We start from the raw sequence: 21,009 nt of genomic DNA, 5'->3' as shown, positions 1-21,009 counted from the left end.
CTAGGCAACAATTATGATGCTTCTGTATATGTTGCCTGTGTCCTTTCAGTTCAGAAATCTGTTCTAGTGTTTGTTGCATGGCTGGAGCCAAAGACCATCCTCTGGGCTGAAATAAATTACTATTCATATTTTGTCTGTAGATGTGAATGGACTTTTCTTTTTAATACCCAAGAGATAATAATGTCACTATACCCCTTCTGAATATCTTATTTTATTCATGCTCATGCCTCTTGCCATACAGAAGAATGACCTTTTCTTCTAAAGCTTGCTTTTCCACCCCTTTCTCTCTTTAAGTAGCTAGATATATAAAATTACTGCAATCCGCTAGTGCCATCTTGTGTGCTTTCATATGAAGTGCTCACATCACTTTATGGTTTTTGTCACATGGTGTTAACTTTTAGCACTTCAGGTTGTGGCCCATCTCTTCCCCCAAACCTCCAGTCATCAAAACAAAGATAAAAGGAGGAGAGGGCTGTCTGTGGCTACTAGCCATGATGGCTTCCAGGGTTAGAGGCAGCAATGTTTCTGAATGCCAGGAAATCATGGGGGAGGGGGGAGTGCTCTTGTACTCTGTCATGAAATTCTACTCCATATTGATCCAGAGTAGATTCCAATGTATAGTTAGCAGAGTAACAACTTAAACATGTTGCAGGATTCCCCCCAAAATAGACCAGAGGTAATTAATATTTCATCCAGCAGAGCTTTACTGCTACTGAAGGCAAATGAGCATAATGGTCGCAAATCCAATACAATCAGGATTGGCACTGTCCTTAAGAAATCCAGTTGCAGCAGATTTAACATAAACTTACAATAACTTAAAATAAGTCAAAACCTTAATGCTATATACAGAACACCACACCAGAAGGAAAAGAGATAGAAAGCGAAAGCGAAACCCAGGCTCCTTCTGACCCTACTTTTATAGTCAGCATGACCTTGCCTGAAAGAGATAACAGAACCAGTTTAAGTCAGCTGTATTCAGCTTCTCTGAAGGTATAACCTAAACATCATGAACCTTCTGCTTGTTTCTTTCACACAGAGAAGCTTCCAGAACCCTCTTGAATTAATTATAATGGGGAAGCTCAAATACTTTCTGCACTAAGAAATGCAAACTGACATACTCCAACCGTTCTTGTTGGGTTCCCACAGACACCTGCTTGTCCACTGCAAGAACAGGATACTGGCCAATATGGGCCCATGTCCTGATCCACAAGGCTCTGCATGTATTCTTATGTAGCGTTGCCCTCATAGCTAGTTGCCCTGCTTTCGACCATAGTCTCCCACAAAAGCAACTCCTATGTAAATAAAACAAGTGAAGAAGTTGTAGCTGGTAGAAGCTGCACAAAGAACTTGTTAAGTTTTAGAATTCCTGGGTGAAGATTACTCTGCTCCACACGGGTTCAACCTTGAGGAAACAGGGGGAAAGATAGCAGATAAAACATGTAGAACAGCTCAGTAGCAAAAGCTGGATTTTTTAAAAAGCAGAGTGCAGGGTTTTCTCCCTCTCTGTTGGGTGACAGACTTAATATTGTCATATGACAGTCTTAATGTTGCTTGTTGCTGCTTCGTTCCTTTTCTTTTCTTTTTTTAGAAAAGAAAAAAACAGGGCTGTTTGAGCAAATCACCAAAACTCATGGGACAATAATTGGGATTACTTCAGGAATCGTCTTGGTCCTTCTCATCATCTCGATCCTGGTGCAGGTCAAGCAGCCCCGCAAGAAGGTGATGGCCTGCAAAACCACGTTCAACAAAACTGGTTTCCAGGAGGTTTTTGACCCACCTCATTACGAGCTCTTCTCTCTGAGAGACAAAGAGATCTCCGCCGACTTGGCCGACCTGTCTGAAGAACTTGAGAACTACCAGAAAATGAGACGCTCCTCAACAGCTTCGAGGTGCATCCATGACCACCACTGTGGCTCCCAAGCCGCAACTGTAAAGCAAAGCAGGACCAACCTCAGTTCCATGGAACTTCCTTTCCGCAACGATTTTGCACAACCTCAGCCAATGAAGACCTTCAACAGCACTTTCAAAAAAAGTAGCTATACCTTCAAACAGGCTCACGAGTGTCCAGAGCAGGTGATAGAGGACAGGGTGATGGAAGAAATCCCTTGCGAAATCTATGTGAGGGGTCGAGAGGACGCTGCTCAAGGCTCATTATCAATGGACTTCTAATCTGCTTTTGAAGGTGAAATGGGTGTGTGTAAATATTATATAAATATAATGTATGTGAATGTACAAAAATGTACCATACGGAATTCGATGGAGACATGTGTATTCATTCTTTTTTTCCTTTTTTTTTTAGCTCATTTATTTTAGGGTTGTTGTTTTTCTTTCCCCCTGAAAGAAAACTCTTCATAAATAATTTTTTTTCCTTGTGAACTGCCCATCTGCTTGGAGAACAGAATAACAGGTTTTGCATGAGGCTTCACACACACAAACACAAAGATATAAATTAGTGTATACTCTCTCCCTTGCCTCATTCCTGCAGGTTCTTAGTCTTCGAGTCAAAAGCTTAATTACTCTCGTAATAATAAAAAATAAGTGGGTACAACACCATATAGCTTAACATCGAAAGCAGTTATCATATTTGTCAAATTGTAGCTAGAGTTATTGTGTTAAGTGCCAATTAAGACTCAAATGAGTTACACTGCATTCCATCTGGTTCATCTTGTCTAATTTTTATATCACTGCCTTTTTAATTACTGACTCCTTAAAGCCCAGTCCTAAGGCTTTCTATGCCAGCAAATAAATGGTATACTGGCGGCTGCTTCTGGTGATGATGGGACAAAATTTTAAGGACATCATACCAGCACAAATATTCAAGACCTCCAAGTTCTGTGGGGGAAATGAATGAAATGGGTTTCTTGCCTTTTAAAAGCATTTTAATTTTATCTTGGAACTCAGTTCCTTCGGGAAAATCAAGTTTTTTGTCTTTGGCAGACAAAATCCATTGGTAATTTCAGCATCACACCAAATCTCTAGTTGTGTTAACATCCTATCATGCACTGATAGCACTTTGTGCTAAGCACAGGTAAGACATCACCACAACACTTGTTTGACGGTTATCAGAAAAATGTGTTAACAACGTTTAGACCATGACTTGTATTATCTTCTTGCAGCAATACATCAGGGATTTCGAAAACTGCTGAAAGGCAATTTCTGCCATATTAACATGGTGCAAACGTTATTGTTGCAGGTACTTAACTGTGAAAGAATATTGGCCCGTGTCTTTCAAAAGATTTTCAGCAATGTTGGTGTCCTAAAGCAGTCTGAGCGTTCTTCCCGCACATGTCGTTGGTGGAATAAATAGCTTTTGCTTTCTTTTGGTGATGCAGGTTGTTGAGAAATACATTTCCCCCCCCCCCCCTGTGTTGCAAGAATTGAGATTACTCTGTATGGCAGAGCTGAGCCAAGCCCTAGGCCAACATTTTTATGATATGTGTATTACATGAACACTATTTAAATTCATTACAAATTGTGTGGAATGCCTACTTACAAGTTAGATTCAAATGCCTTTATGAGGCTTTCCTCTGCTGGAATCTTGGTACCCTTGTTGGAAGGTTCTCCAGTGCCACAATACTCAGGCTTCCCTGACCATCTTCAAAGGCAAAAAGTGTTAACCTGCGATTGGTTACCATTCATCGAGCTCTTTCCCCACAAGTAGCACTGGTTACTAGTCAGTCCAAGCCATCAAAGCCCAGATGCCAACATGAATAAAATATTGGGGGGGGGGAGCAGGTAAGCCCAACCCCACATGATCATATGATACAGTGCATACACACCATTTGAATGGCAATGCCCATCAACTTTTTGGGGGGTGACTCCCCCCAAATATTTTATTGGGTGGGCCAAAGGGACCTCAGCCCCTAGGAGTTGGCTCCTATGCCATATGCTAATCTATAGAAATTGTAATGCAAAACATGTATCCTCTCTACTTGTTGCCTCTCAGAAAAGAACCTGAGATGATGTTGGACTTCAGTTCCCATCAGCCCCAACCAGCACGGCTGATGGTCAGGGAAGATAGGCATTCTAGTCCAACAACATCTGGAGGGCCACAAGTTTGTTACTGCTGCTCTAGACACAAGGTGTTCTGTCTATCCATCAGAGAGAAGGTTCTTTGAAGAATGTGGCTTGGTCAGGGGCTAGACTAGGACACACAAATCCCACTTCTCTAGTGTCTTTGTCCTGCCTTGTCCTGTCATGGAATATTGTAAGTTGTGCTCCTTGACTTTAGGCCAAGGTCTGTTCGCAGGTCAGGCTGAAGAAAGAAGTATCACTTCACATTTTTGTAATATATTCTTAACTCTACAGGTATGGCTTCCATATTTTTATGATCAAATGGTTTATAAATGGAACTCTCCAACTTTTCTTAGACTTTGATATAACTCGACACTGTATGACCTATGTCTGCCACTCAAGCACCTGTACAGCAAACTGATTATCAGTGTGCATGTTAACAGCTATGAACTGCAGTGTTGCTACTTGTGAAGAACACCTGGTTTCTTTACCATCTAGCCTTTTATAAATCCACAGGTTTCTTAAGCTTTCTTTGTTTACATATCTGTTTTTCACTAAATGTGACCTTGCAACTCTGAGCCAATGGGCAATAACCTGTATTTTAAAAAAATGTATGATAAAGGAAAGTTACAAATTTTTTGTTGTACTGACTTGCAGGCTGCTGTGTAACTGTAAGATACTTGCAATTCAAGTACTTGTGTTTTAAGACTACTGGGATTTTGTAAAGGTAAAGCGTAACAACTCAAGTCTTTAGTTTAGGGCATTCAGCTATTGCTGTTTTCCCCAAAACAAGAATGACCAAATAATTAGTTTTGTTCTTCTAGGAAAAAACTTGGTCACGGTTACTCTGTGGAATAATACAGTCCTAAAAATAGCATCATTCAGAAACGATTGCACAAAGATGTACAGCAAGGGTTTTTCACACAAGCAAGGGTAGTACCTTCAGCATTCAGTGCAATAAGCACACACTATTTTGGTGATATTCTTTAGTGCAAAATAATCCCAAAGTGACTTCAACTTTCGGGCTCTGATATCTTGCTGGGTACAAGATTTTTAAACAGTGGGATTTTTAAATAGTGCTACTTTTGCAATCAACTGAGCCAAAGTAGACATGACATGGTCATCTGTAAACAATCTCCCAACAATCTTGTTCTTAAAAGCAGGTGTGCCCTACCTCTCCCGATGCACCTCCCCCCAAAAAACCTTGTCTTTTTCCAACTCCTGGACTATTTAGCAGCTTGTGAGGGGATTGCAATCAGAAAAAACAAGCATTACAAGGAGTAAAATACTTCCTCAGTGACATAGGGTTGGCCAAGCTGAATTTATCAAGTGCCAAGCCTATTTTATTAATCACTTTGACCTTATAATCTGTGATTTCGGCCTACCTGTGTGAAAGGTCTTCCTGGTTTCTGCAGCAGTTCTCTCAACACACAACTGGATTTCAGTCACCTAATAGAAAGGAGAGTTGTCTGTTCCCTGGAAGTTTGCTTGCTTGCTGTGAGCAAGTTGAAGCTTTCAGTCTAACCACAAGACCATTTAGAACAGTGCAGATCCATCTTAGCTGACTTAGTTTGCATGGTTAGTAAAGGGAAACGTGAAAAAAGAGGGCAGCTTAGGTAACTGAGTGGAAGCAGTTGGTATAAAATGTAATCTCCAGGAACCTCCAACAATCTTAAGAGAAACTGTGTTGTGTTCTCTTCGAGCAATATATTTCACTTGGTACCCACACATTATTGGTACAAGAGATGCAGAAATGTTTTGTCATGTTGTGGAACGCTGAAAGCAAACGCTGAATCATCCCAATGTATGACAAGCAATTCAAAAGTGGATTACTACTTCTCTTTTTTTAATCTCGTCTGGTTGGATGAACCACATAGTCACAATGCCCTTTTCTCCATTATTTTCCTAATGCAATCACTGTTCAGACCCAGCTGATGAGGGAGGGGAGAAGGGAAGGTATGGACAAAAGGGAGATCACAAATGCTGCATCAGCTAAATATGTTTTCCATCTACTTCAGGTATTAAAATCATGAAAATTTTGAAATCCAGCTTCTCCTTTTTCCAGCATTTAGCTGTTGTCAGTAATCCAGGATGCAGAACATAATGGCTTCATTGCCACAAGCCTTTATGATTCCACAAGACTGGACCATGAGGAGAGAAAGCAAAGACCTGAAAATATTGGCCACGTTTTCATTTAAATGTGTGCATTTTCAGGAGTCCTTTTAAGCTATAAGAGGGATGTGGGGTGTTTGGCTATTTCAGAGAAAGAATGTTGCTGTCTCGAACTGCATTATTTTAAAGCACTATAGCACAGGTGTGTAACTAGGGTGCCTGATGCCTCCTGAAGCTGCCCCCTTCTCCCATCCCATCAGAGTTCCTTCCCTCCTGTTTGTTCCCTATTTTCCTGGCCTTTAAAAGTGCGTTTCCTTCTTCCTATGCAGCTCCAGAATAATTGGAAGGTGCTGCTTTATTTGAGAAAAACAAGTGATACTTTGATGTTTTTTTCTGGTAGGAGAAAATAAGTTTTTAACCTAGCTGTCTTGAGGGGGGGGGGATGGTAGTCCTCTGCCACACACACTCTGTGTGTCACCTAAAGTCCTAAAAGAATTACTTCCATTTGCTTTCCCAAATGTATTGGTCTAGTGTACTCAGTCTTCTGTAGGACTGCTCAGAAATAACTTTTACTTTATTTTGCTTCTGAGCAGATCTTCCTAGAATTGGGAATTCTAATTTGAGGCAGCCATGGTGAAAACTGAAGGAGGGCAATATTTATCACTCTAGTGATAGTAAGCTGCTTTGGATTGATTCAGCTAGCTCAGTGCTGTCTGCACGGGCTGGCAGCAGCTCTCTGGGGTTTCCTACAGGGCTTTCTCCCTGGAGAGGCCAGAACCTTTTACACACAAAGCAGATGGTCTGCTGCTGAGCTATGGCCCCTCCCCATTTTCTCCTTGGACCCACCTGCTGGATCAAGCCAATGGCTAACCATCTAGCATTTTCATCTCACAGTGGCCAGCCAAATGCCTATGGGATGCTCGAAAGCAAGACATGAACATGATAGCACTCTCTCCATGTGTTGTCCCAGCAACCAGCATTCAGATGTATAATTCCTCCAACAGTAGAGTTAGAGCAGATCTATACTGTGTACTAGCCTTATCCACAAATCTTCCCACCACTGCCCCTAACAGATTAGCTCCCAGGGGAAAGGCTGTCTACCCTGTTCACTAACAGAATGACAACATGTGTGTCATTAAGAGATGGAGACCTTCCCCCACATTCGTTATCTTGTTTGTTATTCTTTTTATTCGCATGGTTACCTGGTATTATGTGCTCATAATGCAAAACTCTTATCTTGGCTTGTATGAGTTCTCGGTTTCTTTGGACATCTCAATGAGTGGTGTCAGGATTGTGCTTCGGTTTCACAATGCATAGAAATAATCATCTCAATATGCAATAGCCGAAGCTATTTAAATTTTGAAAGGATCCCCTTTGGTTAGTTTCCAGGACACCCCCCACCCCCCATTGCTCTACCTTGGAAAAAGATTCATCAGAAACTCAATCCCGAGCTGCAGAATTAATTTTATTAAGAGAACTCAAATGTATGTTGAGCTATTTAAGTTCTCTCTCAAGAGTGTCTCAATAGGAACAGTTTTCCTTTATACTTATTTGCCCGGTGGCTCTTTCCAACCTCCTGAAAGTCATCTGCTCTTAAATGTGCCTCATAGCAATCTACCATCTGATCCAAGTTTTTATTTGCCTCATTCGGAGTCAGCCTGAAGTGAGTTTTGGCCAAGTGAGCAACACTAATTACTTTGCTCTGTAACTTTCTAAGCAAGCCTCTGCAAATGCTTTGTCCATAATACAGCACAAAACATGCAGATATAACACACTTCTCCCTAATCACACCCACAGAGACCAGACATCAGTGCATCAGCTGAAGCATTTGCCATTTTTGAAAGTCCCAGTGTTGTAAATGTTGAATAATCACCTTGTTCATGAATCATGTAGCGCTCATGGCTGCAGCTGACTCTGAAACTTCAGTCACAAGGTCCATATTCTGGAGATTGACAGTAACACAATTTGGAGCTCATACCAGTTTAGATGGGGAAACAGGCTGTGACTAAATTACAGCAGTCAGAAACTATCCTTTTTGATATGGCCATATCACACCTGACATGTTTATGATGTCTGATGTATCAACATGTTCTGGTTTAAGCAAAAAGCTTCCATTTTCTTTTTTCACTTTCACAAACAGATATTAAAAAGCCAGTTATTGTCGGTTTTCACTCATTTTGAAATTATTAGAAGCTGGTAATTTCTTTATTCAGTTGTGATTAAAGCAACACACTTTGAGTTCAAATACCTGTACTGTGCCGGACACTAAAAATTACTTAAAATATTCTGGCACATCACACTTGTACAAAAGCCGAAAAGAACATTGCTAGATCTCAAAGAGTACAAGCCCATAAGTTTTTACTCAGAAGTAAGTCCCACTTAAGAGGACCAACTCTCAGGTAAGAGCAAAGGATCACAGCCTTAGCCTCTTACACCTCTTACACCTCTTTCTTTATAGCAGATGAGGCTATAGTAATTGCGCACAGGGGTGGGTTGTTGGTTTTTTTTGTAATAATCTTGCAGAATTTGATAAGCCTGTGTGTGCCTTTGCTGCTGTGGCAGAAAAAGCCAAGAAATCCAATAGAACAAAGAGAAGAGACATTATTTGTACATAATGGAGAAATCAAAACCCACCAGGGCTATTTTTAGCTATTTCCTTCCCTTTCTCTTTTGTCTGCGAACTGCCTTTAGAAGCCTCCAAGGGGAATATAGGCCAGCTCTGAGAATAATTGGTGGGGTGCTGACGTTAAAAAGCTCAGCCTTTGTTGCAGGTAGCCCAGTTCAAATATTCTGTACCAATGAAATGCTATAGAGACTGTTGAGCTAGGATCATCTGTACCAGTTAGCATAGGAAACTGCATTAGTCTGATAATTGTGCTGCATCAACTACAACTCATGGGGGCCTCCCAAAGCTTAGATCTCTGACACTCAGCTCCCCACTTTTAACCTGAACACTCTTATTTTCTTACACGATTTTGAAGCGTTTTTACGTTTCCTTTCCCCATCTACCTTAGGGCTCACCCACACACCTCAACACTTTCCCCAGGAAAACCTGCTGTATGCCACCGAATCAAAACAAACCTCAATCCACAGTCTGAAAAAAATTGATTCAGTAGTAAACAGCAGGTTTGGACGAGCCCTAAGTCTTAGCATCGTTTCCTAGGCTGGTTGGGGAGGTGGGTAGCACATCCTTCCTTGTGTCATATAGAATGTCTCTTGCCAACCCATGTTCTAAGGTTGCCAAACCAATTAGACCCACCTTATGCGTTTGCCTTGAAGGACAACACCATGCCGAGGTCAGCAAGCACATTGATTACCGAGTCGACCTCGCTAAGGTTGGACATATTCATTGATTTCCTCAAGGAAGCCCTCTGTGAGTCATTGAAGCTGCTATTAGTGGCTGATGTCAAATATCTTCGCCAGCCAGTGTGGTGTAGTGGTTAAGAGTGGTAGTCTCGTAATCTGGGGAACCGGGTTCGCGTCTCCGCTCCTCCACACGCAGCTGCTGGGTGACCTTGGGCTAGTCACACTTCTCTGAAGTCTCTCAGCCTCACTCACCTCACAGAGTGTTTGTTGTGGGGGAGGAAGGGAAAGGAGAATGTTAGCCATTTTGAGACTCCTTCGGGTAGTGATAAAGCAAGATATCAAATCCAAACACTTCTTCTATCCTGAGCATTTGTTTTTGTTTTGTTTTTTGTTTTTTTGCAAACTTAACTGAACAGCCCTCCCCATACATCACAGGAGCTACCAGAAATAAATGCATCTATTTGAATGTTTTATTCCTGCCATGCTCAAAAGCATCAGTGTATTGTAGAGGCTTCTCTGTAGTGTGGGAAGATATTCAAAAGGAAGTGTGTTTTTTTTTAAAAAAAATGCATACAAGAAAAAGGAAGAACTGTCAGATCTATAAATAGTCTCATTGTCAAAAGCAGATATGATCCAACATTTGAACTAGCCCTACCAGAAGCCTGTGGAAATTAAATGTGTGTCAAAACACTTTCTGCAAGCCCAGCAGAGAGGCGTGTTGACTCGACATCTCTGGAGTATAATTCCAAAGCAGACATGCCCAAACTGTATGTTCTGAAAGAACTGTTGTTATGCTGTGATGCTGATAAGAGCTGCCTTGACTATCTAGAGCAGAAGGCAGGCAGTGTGGTGCAGTGGCTGGAGTGTTGGACTAGGACCTGGGAGACCAGGGTTCAAATCCTGACTTGGCAATGATGCTCACTGGATGACTTTGGGCCAGTTCCTGCCTCTCACCCATCTCTGCCACCTTGAGCTCCTTAGGGCTTAGGGGAAAGGATAGGTGTAAATATAATGCCTTTTTTATTATTATTATTTCATAAAATTTATATACATTTTAACGGGGGGGGATGCTCAAAGCAGTTTACAGAAAGAATAAAACAGCAAAATTATCAATAAAAAACAAGCCATTAAAAAAGTTGGAAGAGTAATTAAAAGCAAAGCTAAACCGAAAGCCTACATCTCAACATTCTCATACACGTCTAGGTAGACAAAACAAACCAAACATGTTTTTAGCAGGTGCTGAAAAGAGTGCTGGGAAGCCACCTGCCTGATGTCAATAGGCAGGGAGTTCCAAAGTGTGGGAGCTGCCACACTAAACTATGGATTTCTTGCAAATGCAGAAAGAGTTTTAGGTGGCACCTGTAACAGGTGTAAAGAAATGTAATGTAAAGGAACAGATGTAATGTAAATAAGGCCAGATGACACACACAAACTTACTGTTAGACCTGCAGTGAAGTGGGGGGGGGGAGATATAATATGTTTCCTCACCTGTTTTCTGAAGGGTGGAAAAAGGGCTGGGAAGCTGCTGGTGTCTTTGCTCACAGCCTAAGAGATGCTGTAAAAAAATTAAAAATAGAAAAGGTAGCCTGGAGTTAAAGCAGGGGATGGGAATGTGTGCTTTCAAAAAGACAACAAAATAATACAACAGTAGGTAGGTAATAATTTTATTTCCTTAGCTGTAAGCCATAACAAAGAAGAAAGAAGATGCAGACTTGAGCTGTAAATTTAGCTTTAAATTTTCTGGCTGCCAGTATAATGAAAGAAACTCACAAAATAACATAGTTTTCCTTACCAAATAGCAAAAAGCACATTAACCGGCTAGGTACCCATTCACACCCTACATTTAAAGTAATATCACGCCATTATAAAATAGTCATGGCTTCCCTCCCAAAGAATCCTGGGAACTGTAGTTTGTTAAGTGTGTTGGGAGTTCAGGCAGAGCTTTTTTTTCTTAAGTGCTGGTACAGACCATGAAGTTGTTATAGCAAGTGCCACACTTTTAACCTTATTTGGGTTTAAAAGCACTGGGAGCTACAGTTCCCAGAGATCCCTGGGAGGAGGGATTGCTTGTTAAACCAATCTGGAAAATTGTAGTTCACGAAGGGGGATTGGGGTCTCCTAGCAACTCTCAGCACCCTTAAGAAACTACAGTTCCCAGGATTCTTTGGGGGAAGCAGTTCCTGTGTTAAAGCTGTGTCACAGATTTTTAAATGTATAGAACAGGTCGTGCCCTGAGCGTGGCAAAATTCTCCCCACAGATAAATTCCAACAAATATTTTCCCAGGGGTTTTTTCTAAAGCTGACATTGAGTAATATAAGGGACAATATCCTCTGTAACGGTTTGATGAAATGGGCTTGGGTGCAAGGGAGGGGTAAAAGGTATAGGTAAAGGGACCCCTAACAGTTAAGTCCAGTCACACAGGACTTTGGGTTGTGGCGCTCATCTCGCTTTACTGGCCAAGGGAGCCGACGTTTGTCTGCAGACAGCTTCCGGGTCATGTGGCCAGCATGACTAAGCCACTTCTGGCAAAACCAGAGCAGCGCACAGAAACTCCATTTACCTTCCCGCCAGAGCGGTACCTATTTATCTACTTGCACTTTGACGTGCATTCAAACTGCTAGGTTGGCAGGAGCTGGGACCGAGCAACGGGAGCTCACCCCGTCATGGGGATTCGAACTGCTGATCTTCCGATCGGCAAGCCCTAGGCTCAGTGGTTTAGACCACAGCGCCACCCGTATCCCTGCAGGGGAGGGATATGTCCTTTTAAAAAGGCAGTAATGTAATACAACAGCAGCAGTATATCCTGGAAAGGTAAGCCTGCATCACCTGTTTCCAAATGAGAAAGATACAGAGTCTCAGGGTGGGTGGAATCATCAGCCACCGGTTTGGAGAAAATCAGAGAGGCTTTGATGAAAATGTCAGTATAACAGCATGGATTGCGGCAAGAATAAAGAAGCAAAGGCAGCTTATTCCTAAGTTTTAGCAAACAACACACAAGCTTCAGTCGGTTGGGAATTTCATCAAAGCATACAAAATCTACAAAAGGGAGCGTTGCAGTGTGGTGATGTGGGATAAAAGCAGTGACACCAACCCTAAGATCTCTGGAGGAGTGAGAAGAGGCACACTGCAAATCCTGAGTTGTTTCATTTTGATGCCAGGATGCTATACTGGCAGCTCGGCTGGCTATTTATTGCATTTCCTGAACAGCTGTAGACAGACAGAGTCCTAAGGGGCTGCTGTCTCTGCACAGCCTCAGCCCCAGACATGAAGTTACCCAGGATGCAGTGCAGGAGGGCTGGATCCAGTGGAGCTGTTTGTGCCAAAATTATTCAACTCTGCAATGTTCCCCTGGAATATCTTCACTGCTGTTAGTTCATTTTCAGAACTGCTCAGGCCTGTGTTTGCAGTGGCGTAGCGTGGGGGGTGCAGGGGGGCCGGCTGCACCGGGCGCAACATCTGGGGGGCGCGTTCGCACTCGCAGTGCTAAAATCAGTGCTAAAATCCACGGGTTAGGGGGCGCAAATTACTTGCCTTGCCCCGGATGCTGACAACCCACGCTACACCACTGTGTGTTTCAGCCCAAAAGAGCTATATATCACCGGAGCTGTATATATTTGTTTTGTTTTTATTTATTTCATAAAGTTTATATACCACTTGCTTGACTTTATTTTTTTTAAGGAGGGGAGAACCAACCATAAAGTTTACAAAAAGAATAAAACAATGCAATGTTAAAAGCAATTGTTTAAAACCTTTAAAAAATAATTAAAATCAGCAATAAGCTAAAAACAGATCGAAGCATTCTACACAACTTGCAGAGACCAAAAATAGTACAGTGAAGCTGCCTGCCTGATGTCAATAGGTGGGGAGTTCCAAAGATGCACAGAAAGATGGGATTTCTTTCAAATTCCGACAAGTATTTTGTGGAACAACATGTAACACTTCCAGTTCTGCAGATTGGAGCAGTCAAGTATGCAAATATGGGGCAAGGTGATCTCGCAAATAAACTGATCACAAACTGTTAAAGACTTGGGACTTTTTTTGTGTGCTCTGCCTCTCTGCTACATATATCCCTTCCTGGTAGTCAACTGGTTTGCTTTTAAAGCTACAGAAAGCAAGAGGTCTTTAGCACTGCTATGAAGTCGCCTGTGCAGGAAGACATTTCTTTTTTTAAGATACTGTATAATTATATTTTATTGAATTTTCAAAAATTCAACATGTACACTCAAATGCACTATGATTTTTTCTTTTGAATCACTTCCCACAAGGTGAATCCTTGAAGTGATTTACAATTTTATAACACACGTGCACATATAGCAGTTACATATATAAGAACAATTTGCATATTGGCATTTTTAAAAAAGCAATGGCAAATATTTAAAAACAGTTTGAAACAACAACATTATACGTGATATCAATTCAAATCGAAGACAGATCGCAAGTGGGATAAAGATTTTAGAAGGCTTTCCAATGGAATTCTTACATGGGTAAGGGTTCAAAATTCGGGAATCGGAGACATGGGATTTACTCATCAACAAGAGTGTTGTGCCAGAGCGCTCTAAGTGCCAAAGAACAGCAATATGAAAAGGGAGTGGAGGATTTGAAGGCAAATACACACAGCCTGCATCTCAAAGGAAGTGACCCACCCACATCCCTTCCCTACGGATCATGTCCTCATCCAATTTTTTAGGAAACTGACACGAGGCGATCTTTTGAAACTGAAAGAAAAGCCCTGCTTTGATGGACACTTCAGCAGAAAATTAGAGAAATGGAAACCAATTTCACTTCCTTTTTTTCATAGGTGGAAAAGAATAGAAAGGAGAGGAGAAAAAGAAGGAAGGGCAGAAGAGATGGAGACGCAGGCTACATTGTTGATTAACTCTGAGATGCGACAGAATGAGCAGTGGACAGGATAGGAAAAGATATTTACTCTGGAAGTGGCACAGAGTGAGCAGCAGGTCGGAAGGTCTGTGACTGAGGAAGGGGGCCCTTGCAAACCTATCCTATAATAAGACATCTGGCCAGACTAATGTGCTTCAGTCAGAGTTAAGGTTGGATGGCAATCTGTCATATATGACTTAGTGGAGATTCCTGCATTGCAGGGGGTTGGACTAGATGACCCTCAGGGTCCCTTCCAACTCTACAGTTCTATGATTCTAAGTATTTGGGCACCAGGACTTTGAAGAGAAAGAAACCTGTGTTAAGGCCCTCTCTGCACCATACATTTACAGCCGTATCATACCACTTGAACAGTCATGGCTTTCACCCCAAAGTAGAGATTTCCAAACTGTGTGTCACGACATGATAGTGTGTCGGCTGCAGTGTGTAGGTGTGTCACGCGAACGCTCCCTGTGCTCCTCCCAGGGCTGGAAAGGAGTTTGTTTAACCTCCGGTTTGCTAGTAAAACTGAATTACCGTGTCGCATGTCTAAAAACTTTGTCACCAACATAGAAAGTTTGGAACGCTCTGCCCCTCACACAGTGTGGATAGAGGTCTCAGCACCCTTAGCAAACAATGTTTTATGACTGCTGAGAGATGCTTTAAAAAGTGTGACACAAATTTCGCAGATAATAAATGAAAGTGGTGTTGTTGTTTAGTCGTGTCTGACTCTTCTAGACCCCATGGACCAGAGCACGCCAGGCACTCCTGTCTTCCACTGCCTCGCACAGTTTGGTCAAACTCATGTTTGTAGCTTCGAGAACACTGTCCAACCGTCTCGTCCTCTGTTGTCCCCTTCTCCTTGTGCCCTCCATCTTTCCCAGCATCAGGGTCTTTTCCAGGGAGTCTTCTCTTCTCATGAGGTGGCCAAAGTATTGGAGCCTCTGCTTCAGGATCTGTCCTTCCAGTGAGCACTCAGGGCTGATTTCCTGAAGAATGGATAGGTTTGATCTTCTTGCAGTCCATGGGACTCTCAAGAGTCTCCTCCAGCACCATAATTCAAAAGCATTTAAAAAAGTGAGGAAGTAGCAAATGTGTGTGGTTTTTTAAAAAAATCCCCCTCCATATGTCCCTTCTAGAAGTCAACATCTCTAGGTGGAGAAGTCACAGAGGCCTGGCACTACTTGCCGGCCCATTGGAAACGTTTGAGACGTCTGCCTTCCCAAAAGATTCAATTATTAAGGACATACGGTCTTAATTATATCGTTACATTCACACACAAAACCAGCCTGTCTAATACCATTACCTTTGTAAGCCATAATATGATTACGGGGAACATTAAGGAAATTAAAATCGTGGCGAAGGGGGAAATAGCTCTTGAGTAATTGAAACCAACTTTCTTGCAGGGAAATCATTAGGAAGAGGATCAGCCAGCTGAATTAAAAGGGCAGATTTTGATGACTGATCCCGCTGCAGTTTGAATGCTTAAAGGTGGGCAAACCCAGGATGAACAGAAGCCCATTTGCGGAATGAACACAAGGATTTCTGTGGCAGCAATAATTAATGTTAGAGGGGGAATGCTCCCATTGCCACCATTGCCACTAATGCTATTAACTGTGCTAGTGGGGATTGTGTGTGCGCGCGCATGTGTGTGTGTGTGTGTGTGCGCGCGCGCATGCATACACTCAGAGAGAGAGAGTGATGTGCGTGTGAGTATCGGAGCCCAGGAAGGTAAGAATCAGGACAGACAAATGAAAGAACTTCTTCAGGAGGCAGTGATGGCCACCAAACGAAGATGGCTTTCAAAGACAGAGTCACAGAGGACAAAGCTACCAAGGTCTGCTAACCATGATAGCTTTGCTCTGCCTCCACAGTCAGAGGCAGCAATGCTTCTGAATCTCAGTTGTGAGGAATTGCAGGAGGGGGCAGTACTCACGTCCTGCTTGCCCACTTCCCACAGGCTTCTGGCTGGCCACTGTGAGAACACGACGCTGGACTGGATGGGCCGCCTGCCTGATCCAGCAGACTCTTCTCAGGTTCTTATGTCCTTCCTCCTTAAGGGATATTCTGTGGCTGCTGCTTTGTGGCAGCCTCACAAAGAGTTGCGGGAAACGCACAAAGAACATGTACTAGTAGCTGAGCAGATGGGCATCTAGGTGGGAAGCGAGGTATTGTTGTTGGCATCTGTCTTTCTCAGGAGACAATGGAGGAATGTGCCTTTGGGGGGGAGGTCAAGCAGTTGGAAGGTTGCAGTGCCTGCTGTGGCTATAGATGTTAGATTTCCTGCTCCATGATTGCAGTCATGAGATTGTTGTCTTTCACATGACGGTATATGTTTTGCCTCCACAGAGTGGGAAGTGATGGACACAGGATGTTTGTGTTACTGTGTTCCGTGAAGTGGGACTATTGTCCTTTGTTCTTTTTCTCTTTGCTGTCTGATGCTAGAGAGAGAGGGAGCCATGTGGCAGTGCTCTGTGTGTGTTTATATGTAAATAAAAGTAAATAGCCAAAATGCTGAGTTGCTGAGGTCTGTTACACAAGCTGTGAAGACTCTGCGGATCCCTAAGTGTGCCGTGTCAGTTGGCATCGGTTGCTGGGATGTTCGGGCTGAAGAAAGCTTTTGAAGCTCCCGAACGATCGACCAGGAGGGAGGGAACATGCCAGTTGGGCATGTGTCTCTACCAGGGTCCTACTCAAGTGTAGGCTGAGCTCCTGACAGTAGATACATGTTTTGTTGCAGCTGGGGCAGATGAAGGCATCCAGATGACTTGCTGCCAATGCAGAGAGAAGCAACGCCACTGTGATTTGCAGCAGCACAACTGGAAGCCTTCATTGCATTGCTGAAGCACCTGCTTTGTATGCAGAAGGTCCCAGGTTCAATCCCTGGCATCTCCAAGAAGGGCTGAGCAAGACTCCCGGTCTAAAACCCTGGAGAGTCACTGCAAGTCAGTGTAGACATTGCTGAGCCAAATAGACCAATGGTCTGACTCAGTAGAAGGCACTTTCCTATCTGTCTCCCAGCCACTGTAATTTCCCTTAATCCTGAGCTCAATATATACTTAACAAAGTTTTGAAGAACTGGTGTGGGATCCAAAAAGTATTCAAGCATCTGGCTACGTGCATTTGGAGGCTATGCTTTGGTATCCTCAGCAACTGAAATATTGGGGGGGGAGGGCAGTGAGGGGAAGGAGCATTGTGGTAGCTGTGTAGTCCATACAAGTGGAGGGCATGTCAAACTGATGTGATAGAAGGATAGAGGCTGACTAATTTGAAACCCGAGCATCATCATTTTCCATCCCCTGAGCCCCGGTCTCAGCTTTGAGATACTGCTAATCCTTTTTACGAAGCATTAAGATGGGGGAGGGAGGGGTCACCGTTTGCTGTATTGATTAAGCCCATTTTGGATCACAACTCAGCTCTCAAACAAATTCGCCACGGCAGTTCTGAGCCACCGGTGAGCTGTCACGGACCTGGTGTTGTTACGAGACGTTTTAATTTGTATGCCTTTTATGGAACAGATAAAAACTGTAGCAATGGTTCGTTGCAGAGCTGTGATGTAGTGGCATATCCTAAAAGTGCAAAAGGGCTCTTTGTGATGGGCCCCATAGCCATGCCCCTTTGAAGATGGTGAAAAGTCAAATGAACTTTTGGCCAATGCAGAAGGTCCGTTGCTTCAATAGAAGCATGGAGGTAGGAAGAGAGACCAGGCATGAGTTCAGGTTCTGAGAAAGGAAGGCAGGTAGAGTCAAACAAGGAAGAGCTGAGATTCCAAAGAGAAGATGTCAACAACAACAAAGAGAGAGGACAAGTTTGTGGAACCAGTAAAACAAAGTGCAGGTGAGTAGCACCCTGGATAGCTCCCTGTTAAGCTTAGGCTGGAGAGTCACACAGTAGGCTCAACCACAGGGAAATCCTCACCCTGATCTGCCACTGGGTCTATCTCTTCTCTTAAAGGGGCCTCACCTGCTTCAGTAGTTGCAGGGAGCCCTTAGTTCTTCCAGGACTTCTGCTTGAAACTTTGGAGGTGCCAGTGCAACCTCATGGGGCCTGACAGGCTTCTCTTACAGAGAACCAAAGACAGCTGCCTTTTACTGAGTCAGACCATTGGCCCATCGAGTTCAGTATTGCCTTCACTGACTGGCAGTGACTCTCCAAGGTTTCAGCCAGGGGACATTCCAGCCCTACTCAGAGATGGCAGGGATTGCACGTGATCTTCCAAGGCAGTGAAGAAATCTGGGGTCAGTTCTGTAGGGAAGCCCTTCTCCTCCTCCTTGACATTCCCTGTATCCCTATCCTTGTTCCTTCAAGACTCCAGAGTCCTTGAACAGCCACACTGTGGTCAGTCCCTCTCTGAATGGGTCTGTTAAATTTATTTTTCACAATATACTAATATGTCTTAGAGACACACTGCTTGGCAAGATCTTTTCCCTCCCCTGTGTCCTGCTTTCTATATTTTGATTCTCCAGTTCTCAGAGTTTGCTCCTCATCAGGCCAACTCAAACTCCAATGCCAGAGACCTCTCTATAATTAGCTAATTAGTCCCTGTTACAAATTAAGTGAAGTGAGCACTGCCTGTCGTTTATCAGTCCCTCCTCCGAGTTATTTATAACCCCTCAAAATGCTTACCATGACAATTGAGGGGATGCTTTTAAACCAAGCGTAAATTCTCGAGTAAGCAGCTCTGGGAATAAATACACAAAGCATACATCCATCTAAACTGAGGGAAATGATTAAAGGGGGACAGATTCCCAACTGGAAATGAGCAAGAGCGCAAGCAGCTCCCTTATGTGGAAAGGTTGCAGCCTTTGGGACTTTTTAATTTAGAGAATAGGTGAGTTGGGGGTGGTATGATAAAATTCAAAAAAATTATGCACGGCATGGAGAAAGCTTGTTGAGAAAAGTTTTTCCTCCCCCTCTCACTAGAAACTGAGCAAATTCCTTCCAGTAGCACCTTAAAGACCAACTAAGTTAGTTCTATATAGAAGGATCTGGCAACTTCTGTTTCAGTGTATCTGAAGAAGTGTGCATGCACACGAAAGTGCATACCAAGAACTAACTTAGTTGGTCTTTAAGGTGCTACTGGAAGGAATTTTTTTATTTTGACTATGGCAGACCAACACGGCTACCTATCTGTAATAGAAACTGAGCGTTTGAAGATTCAGGAGAGGCAAAAGAAAGTCCTTGTTCCCAAGGCGTATAATTAAACTTTGGAACTCACCCCTGCAGGAGGCGGGGATGGCCATCAACTTGGACGGCTTTAAAAGAAGATAGAAGAAATTCATAGAGGAGACGGTTATCAATGGCTACTCGCCATTGATGATGGCTTTGCTCTGCCTCCAGAGTCAAAGGCAGCAATGCTTCTGGATGCCAGATGCTGGAAACTGTCAGGAGTTCAGCCTACACTCGAGTAGGACCCTGGCAGAGACACATGCCCGACTGGCAAGATCTCTCCCTCCTGGTCAATCGTTCGGAGGCTTCATAAGCTTTCTTCAGCCCGAACATCACAGTGACCGATGCCAACCAACACTCACACACTTAGGGATCCGTAGAGTTTGCACAGTTGTGTAACAGACCTCAGCAACTCAGCATTGTGGCTAATCTACTTTATTTACATATAAACACACACGGAGCACTGCAACATGACTCCTTCTCTCTCTAGCATCAGACAGCAAAGAGATAAAGGACAAAGGACAATAGTCCCACTTCACGGAACACAGTAACACAAACATCCTGTCTCCGTCACATCCCACTCGGTGGAGTCAAAACATACACTATCATGTGATAGACAACAATCCCATGACTGCAATCACGGAGCAGGAATTCTAACAGGAGTTTAAAGTGTTGCTGTGCTCCGGTTCAGCTTCCTTGGATGTCCATGCGTTTTAGTGTTACGAGAGAGGGAGAAAAACCTTTCTCTAGCCACCTTCCTTATGCCATGCATATTTCTATAATCTTCTATCATGTCACCTTTTACCCACCTTTTCTCTAAACCAGTGTTTCCCAACCGGTGTTCCGCGGCACACTAGTGTGCCGCCGAACATTGCCTTGTGTTCCGTGGGAGGGAGACGGGCGAGTCGGGCGGCGAGAGGCGGGGCGGCGGCGGCGAGCACACGCGGGGCGGCGAGCGAGCGAGCTCCCACATCCCATCGCCGCTCGCTTCGGCCGGCCTACTGGAGGAAGGCGCGAAAACCCGGCGGGCTTTTGGGTGGGCGCCAAGCAAGAAAGGCGGGAAGGCTCTGGTCCCTCCCCTCCCGGCGGGGCTCCCGCACGCACCTTTCTGCGCCGCCGCGTCCCGCCTGAGCAGCAACAGGAGGAGGAGGAGGGAGGCCAGCGCCGGCCGGGTCCCCCGGGGGAGCGGGCGCTCCGGGCTGCTCACCATACCCCGCGGCTCGGGCGCAGCAGCCGGCAGTCCGAATGCATCCCGAGCCGCGCTGCTCTCGCCTTGCCTCCTTCTTCGCGCCTCCTCCCGGCTCGCGCGCCGTCCCTGCGCGGATCCGTCCAGCCTCCGGCCGCCGCCGCCGCCCCCTCCTCTTCCTCTCCTTCCCCCACCCACCAACCCGCACGGCGCGCTCCCACCGCCCCCGATGGGCGCAACCACTTCCGGGTCCGCTGCAGCCGCCCCTTCCCCGCCTCCGGCAGCCGAAAGTCCCCCAGCGGAGCCCGTCTGGCCGCTCCCCCCGCTCCCTGCCCACCTCCCGGTG

General features: G+C 44.2%; 1 protein-coding gene and 1 long non-coding RNA gene across 3 annotated transcripts in view; one reads left to right on the top strand and one right to left on the bottom strand.

Annotated features, from left to right (window-relative positions):
* NETO2 (neuropilin and tolloid like 2) overlaps positions 1–4,650 on the top strand; it is a 39,217-nt gene extending 34,567 nt beyond the window's left edge. For both annotated transcript variants that reach the window (XM_083513695.1, XM_083513694.1), the window contains exon 9: positions 1,589–4,650. In XM_083513695.1, coding sequence (XP_083369821.1) covers positions 1,589–2,169 — 581 coding nt within the window. In that variant the 3' untranslated portion in view covers positions 2,170–4,650. The remainder of the gene's footprint in view (positions 1–1,588) is intronic.
* LOC310711698 overlaps positions 1–21,009 on the bottom strand; it is a 264,847-nt gene that overhangs the window by 21,219 nt on the left and 222,619 nt on the right. The gene's annotated exons all lie outside the window — the stretch shown is intronic.

Source organism: Podarcis liolepis (assembly GCF_965112155.1).
Source record: "Podarcis liolepis genome assembly, chromosome: 7".
In the NCBI taxonomy this organism is placed as follows: domain Eukaryota; kingdom Metazoa; phylum Chordata; class Lepidosauria; order Squamata; family Lacertidae; genus Podarcis; species Podarcis liolepis.
The sequence above is the reverse complement of the archived record's forward strand: the minus strand, read 5'-3'. Positions and strand labels throughout refer to the sequence as shown.